This window comes from Ovis aries, chromosome 1 (genome assembly GCF_016772045.2).
Source record: "Ovis aries strain OAR_USU_Benz2616 breed Rambouillet chromosome 1, ARS-UI_Ramb_v3.0, whole genome shotgun sequence".
NCBI lineage: Eukaryota > Metazoa > Chordata > Mammalia > Artiodactyla > Bovidae > Ovis > Ovis aries.
In genome coordinates, this window is record NC_056054.1 from 275,038,842 (window position 1) to 275,060,375 (window position 21,534).

Below are 21,534 nucleotides of genomic sequence, written 5' to 3' on the forward strand. Positions count from 1 at the left end.
CACACACACACACCAGCCCCCGGACACACATATACACATACACACCAGCCCCTGCACACACACACACAGACACACACACAGACACACACACCAGCCCCCGAACACACACACACACACACACACACCAGCCCCCACACACAGACACACACACCCCAACCCAGCATACACACACACACAGACACACACACCAGCCCACACACAGACACACACACCCCAACCCCAGCACACACACACACACACAGACACACACACACCAGCCCCCGCAAACACACACAGACACACACACAGACACATACATGCTCCAGCCCCCGCACACACACACACCAGCCCCCCCACACAGACACACACGCACCAGCCCCCGCACACACACACAGACACACACGCACCAGCCCCCGCACACACACACAGACACACACACGCAGACACACACACGCACCAGCCCCAGCCTGTGTGTCCATCCCAGAGACACATGTGTGAAGACACACGTGTACATGTCTATGACCATTAAGAGCAGGGTGCCAGCAGCAAGGAAAACTAACAGAGCTTCCCGCAGCGGAGAAATGGTATCGTTTGTCTCAGAGCAAAGCACGATGGGAACACGGACAGCTGCCCCCCACCCGTGTCCGAGGCTGCGTGGTCAGGGACCTCAGCTCCCGAGGCTGCCATGGCCTCGGACTCAGCCCGAGCAGGCCGCAGGCACGCCGGCGTGTACGAGAAGCTGCGCGTCGCCTTTCGGGGGCCGCGTGTGCCTGCACTGTGCGTGTGCTGTGTGCAGTTGGCGCTGTGCCCGGACCGTGGCGCCTGGGTGGGCAGGACCCCGCAGGTGCCTGTGGTTGGGGGGCGGGCATTGGGAAGGGGCAGCGGGTGGGGAGCGGGAGACGGAATGACCAGGGTGATGGCAGGTGGAGAAGAAGTCAGGGGGCCCTGAGGGCCCCCCAGCGCTCCCTGGGAGGACTGTCACGGGCGCCAGCATCCAGGATGCTCAGCTTGATGATCGTATTTAAACTAGCATCGATCAAACATTCCCATTTCAAACCAACGTGCTGCTCATCTCCAAGGACTGGGGCGTTTGAGCGCAGAAGGTACAGGTCTGGGGGGCTTGGACTCCTGACCCCTAGGCGCCATCCTCAGCCCAGGTTGGGACCCAGGCGCGCCTGGATCTCCCGTGTTTTGGTTAGAATGTCCCTGTTGCGGCAGCGCAGGGTCGAGAGTATTGGCCTCGTCCTGAGCCGACTTCAGGTACCAGCCTGACTCCCTCCCCTGCCGGCCGTGTGACCCCATACGGACAAGAGGCCACAGCCAATACTTGGTCCCTGTGGGCCCAGCGTGGTGGTGGAGGGTCAGATGGGGCCACGTATAACGCACGTGCCTCCAAACGGCACTCAAACGCCTGCTCACGGCTTCCGCTACTGATTAGAAATAAAGGACGTGGAACGCAGGAGGAGCAGTGGGACCCCCGGAGACGGGGCGATGGGCAGGGCAGGCTGTGGTCCCCGGGTTTCCCGCCCGAAACTGCAGCTTCCCCCAGGTTCCTCTAGCTTTGGAACCAGCGGGTGTAAACAGCTGAGAGGGACTTGGGTTCCTACCTGCCAGATGCTCCTCTCCTTTTTGGATGGCTGGCCTACTTGATACTTAGTTGAAGCCTAATTCCATTTTTTTCTCATCTTTTTGAAAGCAGAAGCCATTTTTTTTGGTTTGTTTTCTTGTAATTGCATATCAGTGTTTGCACTGCTGTGAACTTTGATCTGAAAAGTGGCTTTGCCCTTCAAAAGAATTTGACTTGTTTGCCTTTTCTGCCCTTTGGATAAATTGGTGTTACAAATGTCTATGACTACGTTTACTTTGGAAAATAGCCCTTTTTCCCCAGGATAAAATAATCATTAACCACGTCTGTCGTAACACTGACACTAACCGCCGCGCCAGGCAGCCCCAGGATAACCAGGTGCGTCGAGTACAGCATCCTTGGGAAACTCAGCCCCTGCTGCATTACAGAGCGCCTTCTTTCTTCCCACTGAGCAGAATGCAGTGGTGTCCTTCAAGGAGCTGTGCGGCCTCTCCTCCGTGGCCAACCTCATGCAGTGCATGCTGGCGGTGTCTCCCCGCTTCCTGGGACCTGATAACACGCCCCTGGTGGTCCTGAACCTCAGCGAGCAGTACCCCACCATGGAGTTGCAGGGGATCGTGCCTGAGGTTCTGAAGAAGATCGTGACGACTTACGACATGGTGAGTGGCTCTTCCCACTTTCAGCGTGCCCCGGGGGAGAGAGGCGTCTCGGGCCAGTACCCTTGATGTGCTCAGGAGCTCTGGCTGAGGACTTTGCTTTATCTGTGCTGGAAGCGTGACTGCCCAGACCTTGCTGCATTTGAAAGACTTTAGTGTTTCGTTGTTGCTGTTGTAGAAAGCAGGACTCAGACACGTGCCTCCATTGCATCAAATAGTAGTCAGCTTTTTAGGAATACATCTGAATTGCTTTCTAAAGCATACACGATTTTCGACATAGAGTAAGGATTTTTTTTAATCTTTGCCTGCAGCCAGCCATTGATTCACCCATATTTTGTTTTCATTTTTCAAACTGGCAGAGGTGAGAAAGTTAGTTTTTTTCTAAAATGCCTTTTAAATACCCTCAGAGGCAGGTGTCTCTACCACGTGCCTGGACTGTGCAATGCCCTCCCTCCTGACGGCAGCCACCCCATGGTGCCCATGATTGGTAATCAGCTTAGCGTCAGTGAGGAATCCTCGGGACACCCAGAATGCTGCATTTTTGCACTTGAGGTCTGTCTTGCATTTTCTTAATCTCATCCTGCTCTCGCTGTCCTTTTTGATTGATTGTAACTCTGAGGGAGGCGTTGGCGGGTGAGCACCACCCTTTGGAGCTCATGGTGTAGCTGCAGCTATCTGAACCCCTGCTGGCGCCAGCGGTCAGGGTTGAGGGTGGGGTTGGACGCTCCCCTCTCAGATGGGCGAGGCTGCCACCTGTGCTCAGAGGCCACAGGCCTCACCCACCCCACCTCCACCCTCGAAGCAGGCGTTCAGACCACAAGACTCGAGGCTGCTTCTGCCTTAGGCTGTTGTGGTCTGAGACGGATCAGGAGGGGCTTCGTGAAGTTTAACAGAAATGTTTGCTTGCTGTTCCATAAGTGGATCAGAAAGTGGCAATTCAGAGGACTTGATACAATTTAAAGAAAAGAAAAAAAAGGCTTTTGATCAGCGTTTCCCACGCTGTGTGCTGAGGAGCCTTGGTGGGATGTTAATGTGTCCCCAGGGAGAAAGGATTCCGTGTTGAAATAATTTAGGGAAATACCGGTTTGAGTAAAATCAATCAGATGTCGTCTCTGTGGGCCTACATGGGGCCTTTTGTTTGCTGGCAGTGGCCTTCCAAAGGCTGAAGGGCGTAGCGTGCCCTGTTTCTTGCACTGACTTGCCATGGAGTACTATTTCCTAAAGCGAAAGTTTGGGAAGTATTTTTATTCTTGGGCTTCTCCACTTGGCCTTATTCATTGACGTCTTTGGGTGAATAAGGTTTGGAAGTGCAAATCAGAACAATGCAGTTTTTTTTTTTTTCTTTCCCCGGTTTCGTTGAGAAATAATTGACTTTCATGTGTAAGTTTAAGGTGTGCCGCCTGATGGTTTGATTCCCACACGTTGTGAGATGGTTACAGTGGGCTCAGCGAACATCTGTCTCTTCAAATAGACATAATTTTAAAAATAAAGAAGAAGGGAAAAACATTTTTCTTGTGATGAGAGCTCTTAGTTTTCTCTCTTGACAGGTTTCCTGCGTATCAGTCATCTTGTGCGTTTCATTCCCAGGACGTCTTTGTCTTGCAGCTGGGAACGTCTGCCCCTTGGCTGCCCTCCTTCGCTTCTCGGCTCTCCACTTCTGGTGACCACAAGCCCCATCTCTTTCGCCGTCAGCTTGGCTTTTGTTTCTGTCTTACTCTCTGCGTGTACGAGAGGTCATACAGTGTTTGTCTTTCTCTGACTTACTTACACGTGTGCCTTCAAGGTCCATCTGTGCTGTCCCGGATGATAGGGTCACTTCATTTTTTATGACTAATATTTATATGTATAATATGTGCGCATGCAGATACGTGTCTGTCTCACAGCTCCGTTATCTGTTGATAGACACTTGGGTTGTATCCCTGTCTCGGCTGTTGTAAGTCATGCTGCTGAGAACATGGGGTGCAGCTATCTTTTTGAGTTAGCACTTTCATTTCCTTTGGATATGTTCCAAGAAGTGGAATTGCCGGATCCTATGCTAGTCCTATTTTTCGTTCTTTGAGGATCTTCCTTGCCGTTTTCCCTAGTAACTGTACCAATTTAGATTCCCACCAATAGTAAGAATGCAGTGTTTCGAACAGCTCATCAGTTCATTAGCTTAAGGGAAAAAGTGGCGTTTGAGGCCGATGCTTGCTATCTCCTGCTCTCTCCAGCTTAGAGCTCATGGGGACATCAGATAAATAAGGACCGAACAGTGGACCCTGCAGGCATGCTGCGGGGAGTGGCAGTCACCCCCGACGGGAGGGCTGCGGGGCAGAGATGTCTGTAGACCTCAGGGGGTCGTGGGGGACGCTCCATGCTGGGTGCTGGAGCGGCCGCAGGCATGAACACGGGGGAGCTGTCCTGTCTGCTAGGATGGCAGCTGGAGGGAAAAACATAAGAAGCTCCTGCTGAGATTACTTTGAGGAGAAAAGGGAAAGATAGGAAAAATGGAGAAGTCTAAAGAACCTTTCCTTGCCGTGACTCAGGCTGCCTGGTCAGTTTTATGAGAAGCCAACAGAAGTAGCTGATATCTGTAAATGCTTTTAAACCTTAAGCCACAAATAGGATCTTCAGCTGTTTTGCAGATCTGTGTCGCTGACCAGCCTCTAAGATGACTCACCCGCTTGGGTGTTTCACGGGTCTCAGAGCACCGTTTCTTCCTGGTAACCTGTTTAACAGGACCTCCCTGAGAGTGGGCTGTGATGCCCCAGGGAGGTGAGAGCTGAGCGAGGGTTGGTACCAGGACCTGGTCCGGGCTGGGGGCAGAGCAGGAAGGATCCTGGTGAGCTTGAGACAGCACCCGCCACGGTACTTGGCACAGGAGTCGCTCAGTACCCCTTGCTTCCGCACCCTACCCTCTCCCTGGGCTGGTGGGTGATAATGCTTATTATGTAATTCCAGTTTGCTCGTGACTTTATAATTGTGTTGCTGCAGAAATGATAAGACAATTAGCTTGCTTGAATTTTTAAAGTTGTGAAATTAGTCTTACATAATGTTTAAATATCTGGGCTGTGTTATGCCCCTAGCTTTAGTGAGTTGTTCTATTTTTAATTCCCCCTGATAAACTAAGCCATAAAGTACTTGAAATTAAATTCAGATTTTTATAATTTGCATTTAAAAATTGTCACATTGTTACAGCAATAGTATAGCTCTTGTAATATTTCATAGTCCATTTATTGGTGACTTAATTACTTCTCACCTTCTGACAGTTAATTTATTAAAGCTAGCTAAAGAATAGAGGAAATATTGATGGAAAATGTAGTAAGGTCTTGGATAGCCTCTATTTTTGTGATGTTATATTGAGCTTGACCCAAAATCAGCCTTGGAAATAAGGTCCTGTTTCATTTGGCTGACTTCCCATTTATAGTCTGAAGACTCCAAGTAAGACCTTCTTTCCTTCTGCCGACTTCCCCTTTGTAGTTCGAAGACTCCAAGCGTAGGTGTCGTGTGGGCAGTGCCCCCCTCCCCCGCCAAGCCCTGCATTACTGCCCGTCTTCACCCTGGAGGTGCCCCCAGTGAGGGGGCTGGTGCTCTCACCTAGGTGGCTTGAGTATGTGCTTATGCTCTCAAGATGGTGGTCCCTTTCCTGTGTGTAAACTGTTGAGGGAACTAGGGTGGCTGAAACGTGCCCATCTCTGTGAAAATGGAGAGGCAGGGAAGGGGCCGACTGTGCACTTAAGGGCAGTGTGGAGGCGGGAAGGGGCACAGAGCCTGCCTGCACACCCCTGGCCCCAGCGAGATTGTGAACAGCCCTCCCTTTCACCCTTAACAAGTGTCCCTGTTTAGATAATCAGCAGTGTGATACCCCTGCCCATGGGCCCCAGAGTGTCCTGAGGGCCCTTACGATTCCTACCAACAGACAAGTCTTCAGAATGGTCCAGATCGTATTTGTCTCAGCCTATTTGTAGATCCTCCTTGGGTCCTGGAAGTGTCGAGGTTTGAGGCTGGGACCTTACTCGGGAAGGTGGGTGTCAAAGTCGCTCGGGAGCAGAGGAAGAAGTCAAGCTCAGACAGCTTCTTAAACCAGGCAGATGGGCTAGAAATAAAGACAGGCTGGTCCGGAGAGTGGGAGCCGCCGTGTGGTCACAACAAGGGGGATTTTCTTCCCTGGGAGAGGTTACAGCTTAGTGGAAGAGAGGACATGTATCCCTAGATAGTGAGAGGAGAGATGCTAGATACTTTAAAATAGGTAAATGATTTTGAAAATGTTCATTTGAAAAGACCCTGATGCTGGGAAAGATTGAGGGCGGGAGGAGAAGGGGATGACAGAGGATGAGATGGTTGGATGGCTCAATGGACATGAGTTTCAGCCAGCTCCAGGAGTTGGTGATAGACAGGGAGGCCTGGTGTGCTGCAGTCCATGGGGTCACGGAGAGTTGGACACAGCTGAGTGACTGAACTGAACTGAAATAAATTACTTGGATGTTTATGAGAGAGAAAGGTCAGTTTAAAGTTTAGGGCCTGGAAAGGCTTCAAGGAAACATTGGCCTTTGAGCTTGACCTTCATGAATGAGTCAGACTTCGGCAGGTGAAAGGAAGAAGGAAGACTGTTGCGGGCGGGATCACAGAGTGAAATGCACTCAGGAACGGGAAGCAGGTGTCCTGGGAAACTGACGTGTGGGCCGCGGGGTTCCTGCACATTTTTGAGCAATCAGGGGTCATGCTCAGAGTCAGGATTTGGGGGCTGTGAGAGGGCTGGGTGAGGGAGAGCTCAGAGGTCACCCGCCTTTATCGTGCAGATGAGAAGATGGAAACACAGGGGTGCATCGCGTTGGAACCAGCTTTAGGGCCCAGCTAGCCTCTGTCCAGTTTATCCCCCATAGTCCAGGTCAGGAAAATGAGCTGTGTGTGCGGTTTGTAGGTGAATGATGAGTCTGCCCATAAAGCCCAAAGAGCTCCAATAGTCATGATCTGAAATGGTTTGGGGGGCCTCTCGGAGTCCCAGGTAACTTATTTCTGATTCTTGCTCCCCCATGAAGGCGGAGAACAATTCTTCTTGCGTACCTTGGTGGTTTTTTTTTTTTTTTTAGCATTTATTTATTTTATTTTTGGCTATCAGATTGCACCACTGGGGCTTCTCTCTCGTTGTGGCTCACAGCACATGGACTTAGTTGCCACACAGCATGTGGGATCTTAGTTCCCCAACCAGAAACTGAACCCAGATCCCCTGCATGGGAAGGTAGATTCTTAACCACTCGACCCCCAGGGAAGTCCCTTGCTGCTGCTGCTGCTGCTAAGTTGCTTCAGTCGTGTCCGACTCTGTGCAACCCCAGAGACGGCAGCCCACCAGGCTCCCCCGTCCCTGGGATTCCCCAGGCAAGAACACTGGAGTGGGTTGCCATTTGCTTCTCCAGTGCATGAAAATGAAAAGTGAAAGTGAAGTTGCTCAGTCGTGTCTGACCCTCAGTGACCCCATGGACTGCAGCCTTCCAGGCTCCTCCGTCCATGGGATTTTCCAGGCAAGGGTACTGGAGTGGGGTGCCATCGCCTTCTCCAGGCTCATGGTAAGTGTCCTTATCACACAAACATTTTTCAAAGCAAAAGGTGTTTTTCCTGATTTTGCTACCATGTTTCTGCACTCCGCAATATGCTTCAGTCATTGTCATTAAACTGACGATGAATTCATGGGGAATGAGAGGAGAGAAGGGGACAACGGAGAGGAGAGGATGCCCGGCTCCATCAGAGACAGCGCGGGTGTTGACGCTCAGCAGTGGACTAGCCACCGCCATCTGCTCGGAGATACCCATGAATTCATTCCTGTCAATGCAGTTCCTTTGTCTCCACTTTCTGTTTTAAGTTAATTTGTTTCCATCTTTTAAAGCTCTGCAAAAATCCTGATTTTAATTGCCTTCATGCTTAATTAAGAGAGCACTCTCTGGGGAATCCATTTATCCAGTTGAGAACAGTAATTTTTTAGTGTTTAAAAAAAGAAAGAACAAGTTGCTTTGTCTAAGAGCATGTTTGCTCACTGTGAATATTTTTACATAAGTTATAATTGTCCCTTCTACCTCATGGCTTTGCATATTTCTTAGATAAAGCAAGGTCCTTTAAATAAAAGACATGCAGTGCAGGGTTTTGTCCTTACACAGACAAGCCAGCATCAAGCGTGCTCTGCTGTGTTGCTGATATGGTTTCCTGTATTTGGTCTGGCCACTGCCTGGCGCAGGGAAGAGAGAAATCACACTTCATGGTTGATGGAGCCGGCCCATCTGGACCAAGCAGAGATGATGTGTAATAAGGTTCTCATTGATCCCCTTCTCCTCTGTAGCCCCTTTTATCACACTTCTGCCACAGAACCTGACATTAAAAGCATCTTTTAATTGGCGGTGTCAACTCTCCCAATTTTTATAACTGTGGAAAAACAGAGCATTATGCCTTGGGCTAAGACTGAGCTAAAAAGAGGGTAGGGGGAAAGATTAGGGGAAAGGTGGATATACCCTGCTACAGGAGCAAGAGCAGAAACCTGGAGGCTCTAGTTTAATTCAGAAGAGGAGGTCTAGCCACTGACGCTTCCAGGAGCAGTTTCTTTGGAATCATCAGAACCGTACAGCTGACCTACTTCAGCCTGCGGGAAGGGAAGGAGATGTTTAAAGGCTGGCCGTGCGGATGGCGTCCCCCGTCCCATCAGATCAGATGCAGAGGCTGCCCTCAGCCTCTGGGAGCAGAGAGACCGAGACGCCTCGAGAAGATGGCGCTTTACTGGGAGTAGATGTTGGTGATCGCACGACCGGGTCGCTCCGCTTTTCTCGTTTCCAGCGTCTCCACAGAAACCTTCAAAGGACGCCTGTTCCTAAGCACACACATGCAGACCCCAGACACTTAGTGAGAGCGACGGGGGAAGGAGGCTGGCAGGGGCTGGTGTTTCCCGGTGCCCTGTGATGCCCAGCCCGTGTGTCCGGGAGGACAGGGATGCAGACCTTGACGCACTCCCCCAGCTCGTCGACTGCTGTCTCCAGACAGGAAGTGGTAAACGGGCCTGAGCGGCCCCGGTGTCCGCGGCTGCACCGGAGGCCTGGCCTCCCGTTCCCGAGAGACCCGGGCAGTGGCCCCGTGTCGGCAGGCGAGACGCAGGAGCCTGCGGCTGGGTTTCCTGTGAACCAGCCCGGGGGCGGCGGCGGCTGGACGGGGCCTGGGACCAGGCACTGGGGGGTCTGCTCCGGCTTCTCCATTAGCACCTTGCTGCTGTTTTCAGAGACCAAACAAGCGTGCTTGCTTGTGTGTTGGTTGCCCCATCTTCGCTGCTGCCTGAGGGTTTTCTCTCAGGGCAAACAGGGACTGTTGTCTAGGAGTGTGCAGGCTTCTCCTTGGGGCGGTTTCTCTTTCAGGGCACGCAGGCTTCAGGAGTTGTGGCCCACGGGCTTCACTGCCCCAGGGCATGTGGGATCTTCCCGAACCAGGGGCCGAACCCATGTCCCTGGCACTGGCAGGCAGATTCTTAACCCCTGGACTGCCGAGAAGTCCCAGAGTGCTTATTTCTTGAACACTTTATTTCACTGACTCTAGCAGGAAATGTATATAAAATATACCTGAGGCCTAAAGCTCGGGGAAAGGGAACTTTATTTTCAAGTTTATTTTCTTCTGCATTACGGAGAAGAACACTACCAGATGTTTGATAAAACTAAGATCGCTGGAGCACGGTCGTCCTTTCACTTCCTGTGAATGAGCTGATGGATTGCCTCCCATGTCCACATCAGCTTCTCCTCTGAATACGGGATTTTGCTCTGGTACTGTTCCTTCAGCATTTACTGTTGACAAATACATCCTCTTTTTGACCAGAAAGTGTGTTTCTTCAGAGGCTGAAGATGCCTCCTTACGTCGTTTGCTGAGTGCTTTCCTCAGAGACCCACCAGGACCTCTCAGAGAGCCTGTGCGCGTCTCCAGAATGCGGCGCGCGCTCCATCAGTAACAACCTGCCTTCCTAGGCCCGGCGCCCGGTGCGTCTGCGGCCTGCCGCCGCGCGCGCCTGCTCGTCCTGGTGTGTGCCGCCGGCTTCCTGCCGCCACCGGGCTCTGAGGAAGCGGGACTGGATGCGCTTCCGGGCGTCACTCCTGCAGGCCTTCAGCGCCTCGGCGCGTGGGACGGGCTCGAGGTCTGCCCAGGCCCGCAGCCCGAGCGAGGGGACGCGGCCGCCCGGCTCCCGGAGGGGACGCGGCCTCCCGGCTCTCAGAGGGGACGCGGCCGCCCGGCTCTCGAGGGGACGCGGCCGCCCGGCTCCCGGAGGGGACGCGGCCTCCCGGCTCTCTGAAGGGACGCGGCCGCCCGGCTCTGGAGGGGACGCGGCCTCCCGGCTCTCTGAGGGGACGCGACGCCCGGCTCTCTGAAGGGACGCGGCCGCCCGGCTCTCAGAGGGGACGCGGCCTCCCGGCTCTCAGAGGGGACGCGGCCGCCCGGCTCTCTGAAGGGACGCGGCCGCCCGGCTCTCTGAAGGGACGCGGCCGCCCGGCTCTCAGAGGGGACGCGGCCTCCCGGCTCTCTGAAGGGACGCGGCCGCCCGGCTCTCTGAAGGGACGCGGCCGCCCGGCTCTCGGAGGGACGCGGCCGCCCGGCTCTCGGAGGGACGCGGCCGCCCGGCTCTCGGAGGGACGCGGCCGCCCGGCTCTCTGAAGGGACGCGGCCGCCCGGCTCTCTGAGGGGACGCGGCCGCCCGGCTCTCTGAAGGGATGCGGCCTCCCCGGCTCTTGGAGGGGACGCGGCCTCCCGGCTCTCTGAAGGGACGCGGCCGCCCGGCTCTCTGAGGGGACGCGGCCGCCCGGCTCTCTGAAGGGACGCGGCCGCCCGGCTCTCGCAGGGGACGCGGCCGCCCGGCTCTCTGAGTGGGAGGCGGCCGTCCCTCCGTTTAGCTCCCCTTGGTGAACCCGGTCCTTCAGTTCACTGATCGGCTTTGGCTTGTCATCGCTCAGCTCCGCGGTTAAACCGCCGGGCCTCTCAGACCCTGTGTCCCTCCGCTCCTCTGAGAGGCACTGTTGGTTGGGGAGCGGCCGGCCGCCGAGCCTCCCTCTGTGTCCTTTCTGACGCCGGTCCTCCTGCGCGCCCCACCCTGCCGTGCCCTTGGGGCTGGTCTGCGCCAGGGTCTCCTGGCTCCGGCCGCAGGTTCCCAGGGGCGGCTCCCCGCGTCCCGCGTCCTCCCTCAGGGCTGCAGACCCCGGGCCCAGCCCTGGGCAGTGGGGGGCGTTTCCCCTCCTCTAAGGCTGATGCTCTGGGATCAGGCATGGGTTGAGTCTTGCGATGTTGAGATTAATCTAGATAAGAGTTTCTTCTTGACAAGTCCTGACTTTCAATTCTGTTGTTTTGGTGGGAACCCAAATGAAAATCTAATTTGGCCTTTAGAACCGAGAAGTGTCTCTGTTTTTACGAAATAGCTGTTTTTTTGTTTCTTTCTTTTCACCCAGCCTCTGAAACTCACTGTTTGAGTAGGTGGAAAGCCCCCAGGGCAAATGATTTATAACCTATGGCAGTGTGTCTGGGAGAAAAACACCCTTGGCCCTCCCTTTACACTCCCCTGCGGTCCCCACACGGCTCACGATGGCTGGGTCCCCATGGCTTGTCACCTCCTGGATTCCCAGAAAGACAGACCTATAGCACCTGGAGGGAGACCTGGGTGTTGAGACAGAGTTAGCAGTGGCAGCTTTAAGAACTTAGGGTTACATGATGACCGTGAAGACAAAGGGAGTCGGTACTTTGAGTGCTGTTGTTAGGCCAGTAACATTCTTCTTAGAGCGTCTTGGACACATGACCTCCTTCCGGTGTGTTGGGATTGATAAAGCACCTATGTTAAGCATAGAACTTGCCAAGAGAGGGGAAAAGGAGCAGGGGAAATAATTTTCAGGGCGTGTATCCTATGCATATAGTCTGCTAGCACTTGAAGTTTTCCAGGATTAAAATTTGATTTGCTATTGAAACATACATCAAGCCCCATGAATAATATACAACCCTCCCTTAAAAGAGAGTGCTTTTTAAAGCTTGCAGAATTTGTTTGACATTTGATTTGCTATTGAAACATACATCAAACACCATGAATAATATGCAACCCTTCCTTGAAAGAGAGTGCTTTTTTTAAGCTTCCAGAGTCTGTTTGACGTCCTGAAGTTTGTGTTCGATGGGGTGGTGTCCACAGCCTGGTGCTGTGTCTGCAGCCAGCTTTGTAGATCTGTTTGACGTCCTGAAGTTTGTGTTCACTGGGGTGGTGTCCGCAGCCTGGTGCTGTGTCTACAGCCAGCTTTGTAGATCCTTTTCAAACCAGGAAAGTGACGGTCCAAAACAGAGGACTGAATCGGCTTTCAGCGTGTGATCGTTTGTGTGTCTTCAGGAGCGTGTGAGTTCTGAACCCTTTCAGAGCCACATGAGTGAAAACTGGCCCACCTAGAACCTGTCCTTCAGGGCTCACGATGTGTTCAGCCCACTTCCCTACCTCCACCCCGGTCTGGGAGCCTGCTGGCTTGCCACGGTCTTGGGCCAAGACGGGAACCCCATCTCTCCTTGACCCTCCAGCCTGTGCTGTGGAGGCCGAGGGGGCTGTGCCAGCCTGTTCTGGCCACCTTGAGAGGTCAGTGTGTTCCTCTTCTTCACCATAAGCTTGCAGGGCCGTGGGACAGAACCGTTGAAGGACCCAGGAACTGCGCCTTCGCTGTTCATCTTGGTCTTCCTGGGATGGTGGGGAGCTGGGGACACGAACCCCTGGTGATTCTTCATCCCAGCTGGGACAGTGGCTCACTTGGCCACCCGAGCCGGTGGTTGGCCCTGCCATCTGGCTCCGTGCAGGATTCAGAACATTCTCCAGCCAGTTAAATGGGGACATTTTGCCCAAGTGATTATTTTAACAGTGCTGACTACAACTAACAGGAAGAGTCACACAGGTAAACTTCTTTTTTTTCAGAAGTATTTTTCTTCTGTCAAAGATTCATCAAAAAGATGAATGGATTAATATTTTGTTGTGTCCGATCACTGTACCCAGGTTGGAGTTGAGAAAGAAGATAAGTTTCAGGGATAACAGAATTTTGTGTAGCATCTCAATGTTCTGATATCATTCCCTGACTTTGCAAATGCAGGATCTGTTCATCAGATGGATGTGATTTATCAATATCTGTTCTTGTGTAGTTTAGAACAGCAAATGCTTTTCCATTGAGAAGTTTGACAGTGTTGCAAGTCTCCTTTGTAGTTGAGTTGGAAAGATTGAAATTACTTGGATACAGGTAGAAAATGGTTAGTGCTTGCTCATAGATTAGTTTGTAAATGCAGTGATGAACTCCCCTGTTTTCGTGGACACATACTCTCTGGATGTACAATCACATTTTAGAAGACAGCTCTCTAAGAAATGGGATAATTTGGATGGAATCTGCTCCATGAGCGTGAAGCTATATGAAAATATGAAGCTATATGAAAGCTATAGGAAAATATGGAGCTATGTGAAAATCATACGTTTCAGATTGTTTCATGAGTACTACATGTAATTGTTGACACTTACTTGGGTCACCTCAGACGTCACTTCTTGGCAGTAAGATGTACTCATTTCTGAACGTTTTTCCTGTCTCTTATGCCCCTAGCTATGACCTGAAAATTTTTTTAAAGGTGTTTTTCCACAATCTTCTGAACAGTGAGGTGGCAGTAATTTTTCTCTGCAGCTGGATGTTCTCCTGTCAATAACAGTTGGTAGTTTGTGTATGTTAAGCCTGTATGTTGTTGACATCTGACCTCAGGTTTATGAGACATGAAAGCTAGCACTGCCCGTGGATTCATGCCTCTTATCTCTGTGCGGAGGGGAAGGCTAACCCCACGCCCGCAGCCGGGACGGGTCTGGTGGCAACTCCCCACCACACACACCAACCGCTGTGCCGCCCAGACCGCGGGAACTGCCACCCGGGAGTCTGTTTTAACAGCTCCTGGTTTTTGTTCTGTTCACTCATATTCCCCCAGATTGCAGGGAAATAATTAATGCCACTCACTCCACTAAAATAACCACCCTTGACACCAAAAATCTGATTTTATTTCCACACGAATTTATCAGGGATAAAAATAGCACTTCATAATGGTTTTAAAGTCTTTTCTAGCTTAATTAAGGCATTTAAAATTCTGAACCATAAGAAAATTACTCTCCCAGTCAACTCAGTGGGTGGACAATGTGATGTGTTAGGAGTTAAGTTTAACTCTACAAGCTTAATTATCTATTAACTTAAAAATAACATGTTAAGTAGTTTAAAACATCTATTTTCCTATTGCGTTTAATATTAGTCAAATCTTTAGGACTGTTACAGATTTTTATGTGGGGATTTTTGTATTTTTTATAGATCCTTTGTCTTCTTATGGAAATCTTTATTTCCTTTGAAAATAGTGTCAATTATTCTAGTTTTCTTTATAATTATGGCACTCCTGCATTAGAGAGAGCAAATGGAGTGTGGTGCCATCATTCACGCCACTGAAAGAAAGAAGGTGAACGTGAAGTGGCTCAGTCGAGTCCGACTCTTTGCGACCCCATGGACTGCAGCCCACCAGGCTCCTCCGTCCGTGGGGTTTTCTAGGCGAGAGTACTGGAGTGGGGTGCCATCTCCTTCTCCAGGGGTTCTTCCCAACCCAGGGATTGAACCCCTGCATTGTAGGGGTTCATTGTAGGCAGACACTTTACCATCTGAGTCACCAGGGAAGTCCAGGTGACATATAATTTATGTCATTATATGACAGAAAAATAATTTTAGCTTTGAATAATCACTTATCTGGTGCCTAAAGCAAAAGAAAAAAAAATCTTTGTGAGTAGTCCTGACTATTTTGAGTGTTTAGCTAAATGCAGCCAAGATGGTAGTAACTAAATTTCAGTTGATTTCCTAAAGCTAACCTGTGAAAAGTCAACAACGTCAGATATTCGGATGACACCACTCTGATGGCCGAAAGCCAAGAGCAACTAAAGAGCCCTTTGATGAGGGGGAAGGAGGAGAGTGAAAGAGCCGGCTTAAGACTAAATGGTAAAGAAACCTGAGATCATGGCATCCAGCCCCATCACTTCATGGCAAGTAGAAGGGAGAAGGTGGGAGCAGTGGCGGATTTCCCCTTCTTGGGCTCCGAGATCTCTGCGGATGGCGACTGCAGCCATGAAATCAGGAGAGGACTGCTTCTCGGCAGGAAGGTGATGGTGAACCTCGACAGCGTGTTGAAAAGCAGAGACATTACTCTGCCGACAAAGGTCCATACAGTGAAGGCTACAGTCTTCCCAGTGATCACGTAGGGTTGTGAGAGCTGGACCATAAAGAAGGCAGAGTGCGAAAGAATTGATGCCTTCTAACTATGGTGCTGGAGAAGACTCCTGAGTGTCCCTTGGGCAGCAGGGAGATCAAACCAGTCAGTCTTCAGGGAGATCAACCCTGAATACTCGTTAGAAGGACTGATGTGGAAGCCGAAGCTCCAGTAGTTTGGTCACCTGATGCGAACAGCTGACTCATTGGAAGAGCCCCTGATCCTAGGAAAGACTGAAGGCAGGAGGAAAGGGGCATCAGAGGATGAGCTGGCTGGATGGCATCAGCAATGCGATGGACACGAACTTGGGCGAACTTTGGGTGGTCTGGTATTCCCATCTCTTTCATAATTTTCCACAGTTTATTGTGATCCACACAGTCAAAGGCTTTGGCATAGTCAATCAAGCAGAAATAGATGTTTTTCTAGAACTCTCCTGGTTTTTCAATGATCCAGCGAATGTTGGCAATTTGATCCCTGGTTCCTCTGCCTTTTCTAAATCCAGCTTGAACATCAGGGAGTTCACGGTTCATGTATTGCTGCAGCCTGGCTTGGAGAATTTTGAGCATTACTTTACTAGCAGGTGAGATGAGTGCAATTGTGCGGTAGTTTGAGCATTCTTTGGCATTACCTTTCTTTGGGATTGGAATGAAAACTGAACTTTTCCAGCCCTGTGGCCACTGCTGAGTTTCCAAATTTGCTGGCATATTGAGTCCAGCACTTTCACAGCATCATCTTTCAGGATTTGAAATAGCTCAACTGGAATTCCATCACCTCCACTAGCTTTGTTTGTAGTGATGCTTCCTAAGGCCCACTTGACTTCACATTCCAGGATGTCTGGCTCTAGGTGAGTGATCACACCATCGTGATTATCTGGGTCATGAAGATCTTTTTGTATAGTTCTTCTGTGTATTCTTGCCACCTCTTCTTAGTATCTTCTGCTTCTGTTAGGTCCCTACCATTTCATCAGGGTTTGTTCAAATGAGTCAACTCTTCGTATGAGGTGGCCAAAGTATTGGAGTTTCAGCTTTAGCATCAGTCCTTCCAGTGAACACCCAGGGCTGATCTCCTTTAGAATGGGCTGGTTGGATTTGCTTGCAATCCAAGGGACTCTCAAGAGTCTTCTCCAACACCACAGTTCAAAAGCATCAATTTGTTGGTGCTCAGCTTTCTTTATAGTCCAACTCTCACATGTGTAGATGACCAGTGGAAAAACCATAGTCTTGACTAGACCGACCTTTGTTGGACCATTTACTTTATGTATTAAATGACTGAAAAATAAAAGTTCATGACATCATACGGAATTGAAGCCTCAGTGTCCATAAGGAAATTCTGATGGCGCGTGTCCATGACACATCCTGTGTCTGCTTACACGCGGTGACGGCAGAGCCGAGCGGTCCCCTGACGTGTTTACTGCTTCTTTACGGGGACAGTTTGCCTGCCCCGCAAAATGAGAATCAGGGAAAAAGTCCTTAGGGTATTTTAATGCACTGGTTTCCAGTTTCACTTTGAGCAGCTTAAATCATGACTTTAAAGGTTTCCTTTCTTTTTCTTCTTCTTTTGTTTTGATCATGTACTCGGTGTGTTTTGAACATGGATCTGTACTCTTGTCTGGAAAATCCCACGGACGGAGGAGCCTGGTGGGCTGCAGTCCATGGGGTCGGGAAGAGTCAGACACGACTGAGAGACTTCACTTTCACTTTTCACTTTCATGCACTGGAGAAGGAAATGGCAACCTCCTCCAGTGTTCTTGCCTGGAAGATCCCAGGGACGGAGGAGCCTGGTGGGCTGCTGTCTATGGGGTCGGGAAGAGTCGGACACGACTGAGAGACTTAGCAGCAGCAGCAGCTGCAGCACACCATTCTGCCTGTCACCCCATAGAGGAGGGCACCTGAGTTCTGTCCTGGACGAGACAGTGGGCCCTTGAAGCAGTAAGACTTTCGGTGTCGGAATTACAGCATTGGAGGCAGGCCTTGGAGAGGAGAGCCTGTGAAAATCCATGTTTGCTCACGGTGCCTGCGAGGACAGCGTGCTCTTCCAGCAAAGAGTGGTGACCATCAGGCAGGGTATTGTGTTATAATCCAATAAAGCGTGTAGCTGACTCCTCTACGCGATAGTAGCCAGATGTTTAATCCTGGTTCTGCTTGGTAATGAGACTCGGAAAAGGAGTTGAGCACGGCTGCTCCTGTCTCAGTCAGATCAAGCCCCTCCTTCAGTGAGCGGGGAGCAGGCGGACTGGGTGGGCAGGCTCTGCCTTCTTCTGGAAATGCCAGCCTTCCTCTGCCCTTCCCCTCGGGCAGGTGGGGAGGAGGACTTTCCCTCTGCGTATGAAATCTAGGCCTTGCTAACCATGTGCCATTTAAACCCCGCTCCAGTATTCTTGCCCGGAGGATCCCATGGGCAGAGGAGCCTGGGGGCCACAGTCCATGGTGTCGCCAAGAGTCAGAGATGGCTGAGCAACTAAACCACAGCGACCCCCGGCTGGGACTGAAGTGCAGGGGCCGACCCAGTGCCCCTCGGGGAAGGGCGGGTCCCTGGGGTCACACGCCAGCCTTGCTTCTGTCTTAGACTCATCACTAGCTCTGATCGCGCATCCGTTGATATGAGTCCTTTTGAAAGGTACCTCTCTCCCCCTCCCCCAGATCTGGGCCTGAGTCTGGCAGCGACCACGTGTGTCCTGCTCACCACCACCATCAGCGCCTCTGCAGGGACTCAAAATATGTTTATGAATGACTGAAAGAGTGAGGGAAGGAAAGCGCCCTGGGTCTGGAGGACACAGCGCTCAGGGGTCCTTCCTGCCCTCCGTCTACGTCCCAGGGTGCCTGCGTTTCCCTGAGCTCGGCTGGTCTACGCGTTCATGGAACGCCCTTCTCGGGAGGGCCAGGCTTGGGGCTGGCAGGACCGCAGGGTGCAGGGGCCGCCCCCCCAGTCAGTACCGGAGGGTCCGGCGGTGCCCACGCTGAGGTGGTGAGGGCACCTGGGCCTGGCCGGGAAGAGGACGCGGCCTGAGGCAGCGGGGGCACAGCAGGACCCGGGGCTAGAGGCTGGGAAGGGGGCACCGGGGTTCCCACACTGCGGGGCTGGGGAGTGGAGGGGTGAGGAGGTCGGCCAGGAGGGCAGCGGGACCCAGCGCAGGCCCCGGGATGGGAACGTGGCTTGTGTACAGAATTCTGTAATCTCCCAAGGCTTCCTGGGAGAATGAGCGCCTCGTGAGCTCACAGCGGGCAGAGGGCTCCTGGCGGCCGCACCGAAGCCCCTGGCGCCACACGTCTCTGTCTGTCCACTGCGCTGCCTCGCCCCTCACCCCCAACGCCCGCCGGCCCTGCACGCAGCATTGCAGACTGTGAGCCCCCCACGACCAGACTCTGTCCTGCCCTTCTCTCCCCGGGGTTGTGTGCCAACTCCCCGGGCAGCTGGCCCCCCGCAGGCGTTTGGCCCAGGGCACGCCTCAGTGAATTCAGTTTTGTGAGTTCTTGCAGCCCTGGGCAGGTGTGCCTGGTGTGAACACATGTGCATGACACTGTTGTTGCACGGAGACGCTGGGACTAGCCGCTGGGGGACAGAGGGGGAGCGTGCTTGCATCCCAGGAAGTCGGTGAGTGGGGGCTGGGGGCATACCCTGAGCTCGAGGGGTCCCTGCCCTGCCTGTTGGCACATTGCGTCTCCATCTGCAGAGCAGGCAGGGTCTCCCTGCCTCAGAGGGGATGAGGTCGCACGTCAGCAGCCCAGAGCACGGGAAGTTCTCAGTGCACAGCGGTCAGTACCCGATCAGTGTGTTTCTTCAAAGGCTAGAAGTGTGCAGCTCTTGATGCGCTGAGACCTCGCCCTGTGTGGACATTTTCACAGCACTCAAACCTCAGAGCACCAGCCTTGCCGTATATGGAGATGGGGTTATTCCACTTCATAAAGGCAGGTTTAAAATTTCGAAGTGAAAAGCAGAAGGTTGGGTTTCCCACCACCTTGCTCAGGGAGTGGCCTCTCTACTCAGAAAGCGGAAGACGCAGGAGCACGTGAGCTCTGTGACTGCCCCCGGGAAGGACGCCTGGGTTTGTACCGTGAACACCGTTGTAGCCTTGCCCTCCTCCTTCCTCTGCCATTCCAGAGAACTGTGGACTCTTTACGGTGCTCAAAATATACTGCTCGTCTCTGGTTGCTTTTCTCTGTTAACTAACATCTATATTTAGCTACCGCAGACCTGAGAGAAACTAATGACAACCTTACAGTAATACTGTGATTGAATTACCGCCTGTTAATTAGGAGTTTCTAAATCACCTTGATCCCCTTGGAGAAAAGCCTTGATATAAGGAGATGGTAATAAAAGTGGTACTATTTTAATTCAAATTGTGTCTTTTGGAATTTAATTAATTTGGTAGTAATAGTTTTAAATGAGCGAGTCGGAGCTCCAAACGGCCCTTGGTGACTTGAAAGAGTCGTGCAGCATCCAGAAGTTCCTGATACAGCCCCCGGAAGTAGCTTGCTCACCGAGTTCCCCTTTTCTCCTGCAGGGGTGGCTGAAGCCAGGTTTTAAACCTCCTCTGTTCTTTGGAGGTGCTCCCCCGCATCCAGAATGCAGCCTCTGAGCCCGCCAGCTTTAACACTTGGGGCACGGGGGAAATCCTACTGGGGCCCCACCCTTCTCTCCCTGAGTGGCCGGGCGTGGACCCCAGCCCCCCAGCCTCTCAGCCCCCTGCTGCCCACCCGGCTCAGTGGAGAGCTCCTTTCCTGGCTGGTGAGCCTTCACAGACTCATATACCTTCCTGCTCTAGTGACCACAGGGACTATATGAGCCCACGGTGCACTCAAACTTCATGCTGCTGTGTGTGGAATCTACAAAGAGGGTACAGAGGAGGCTACTTGCAGGGCAGGAATAGAGACGCAGGCGTAGAGAACGGACTTGTGGGCCCAGTGGGGCAAGGAGAGGGTGGGATGGATTGAGAGTGGTGCTGACGTGTATTCACGACCACGTGTGAGACAGCTGGTGGGAAGCTGCTTGTGGCACAGGGGGCTCAGCTCGGTGCTCTGTGACGACCTGGGGCTGGGATAACACCGGCGGAGGAAGGCTCAAGAGGGAGGGGGGGTGCGTCTACCTGTGGCTGGTTCACCATGCTGAGATGGTGCGAGGGTGTCACGTAAGCACACTGCTGCCATAGTTGGCTAAAGTCAGATAAACTTTTTGCGGTGTCTAGGGGCTGCTATGACCAAGGGCCCCCGGGGGACGATGGGGGTGTGTGTGCACCCCTGAGGTCACCATATTGCGAAATGATTCATCATGTGCTGTAAAGGAGCCTGTTTAGCGCGAGAATGTGGAATACGGCTTCCCACAGAAATCATGTGCAAAAATGACATGGAAGGCTCTGAGCTGTTCCCTAAGGAGACTTCTGATCACATGAGGTTGGTCATAAAATGGAGAAATAAGAGGGTTATTACCATCTGAGTGCCTGTGAGTGTGCTGTAGACATGCTCTCTACACAGAAAAGCCTAGGACGGCGTGTTATTCGTGAACTGGTAGTAGTTACATACTTTTTCTGGATAGTTTTATAGTTGCATCAGGGTTCCTTTTTAGTGTTTGGCTTCTGTTTTATTGCTCAATTTTCACCAATTTTGTTTTCTCCAAATATCATATTATGCAGAAAGCAGTGCAAGATCAAAATTCTTTTCAACTTGTTGACATTCTGTGTACTTCTGAAGCTAGAACTGTGCAGAAAACTTAAAACTTTGCTAACAACTGACAGTGGGATGAACATCTCAAATCTGTGCGTTGACTCTCTTACTAATCTCAGTGCAGGGGAACTCCCGGCTTCCCAGAGCCCCCGTCTGTCTTCCCCGCTCTGTTCTGCCATTCCCAGCTTCAGCCCCGAGCTCACCGAAGCCTGTTTAGGAACATGGAGGCTTCTAGTGATGCCAAGTCTCAACTAATCTGAAGTATGAGTGAATTCCTTCCGCATCAAAGTTTGGTTCTGGCATTACTGTTTATTCACCTGCCTGCATAAATTAAAACTTTCTTATCTGATTTGATGGATGGTTTTTGATGTCACCCTGTGGCATTCCCTGTTTCAGTTCC

At 51.9% G+C, this 21,534-nt stretch overlaps 1 protein-coding gene across 7 annotated transcripts in view; it reads left to right on the top strand.

Moving 5' to 3' along the window:
• Positions 1–21,534, top strand: part of PLCL2 (phospholipase C like 2) — a 210,788-nt gene that overhangs the window by 123,598 nt on the left and 65,656 nt on the right. For 5 of the 7 annotated variants that reach the window (XR_006056587.2, XM_027962005.2, XM_027962015.3 and 2 more), the window contains exon 3: positions 2,020–2,223. The exons of the other annotated variants lie outside the window; for them this stretch is intronic. Coding sequence is in view for 4 of the 5 variants with exons in the window: in XM_027962005.2 (XP_027817806.2) it covers positions 2,020–2,223 (204 nt within the window). In the remaining variant the exon portion in view is untranslated. The remainder of the gene's footprint in view (positions 1–2,019; positions 2,224–21,534) is intronic. 7 annotated transcript variants of the gene reach the window in all.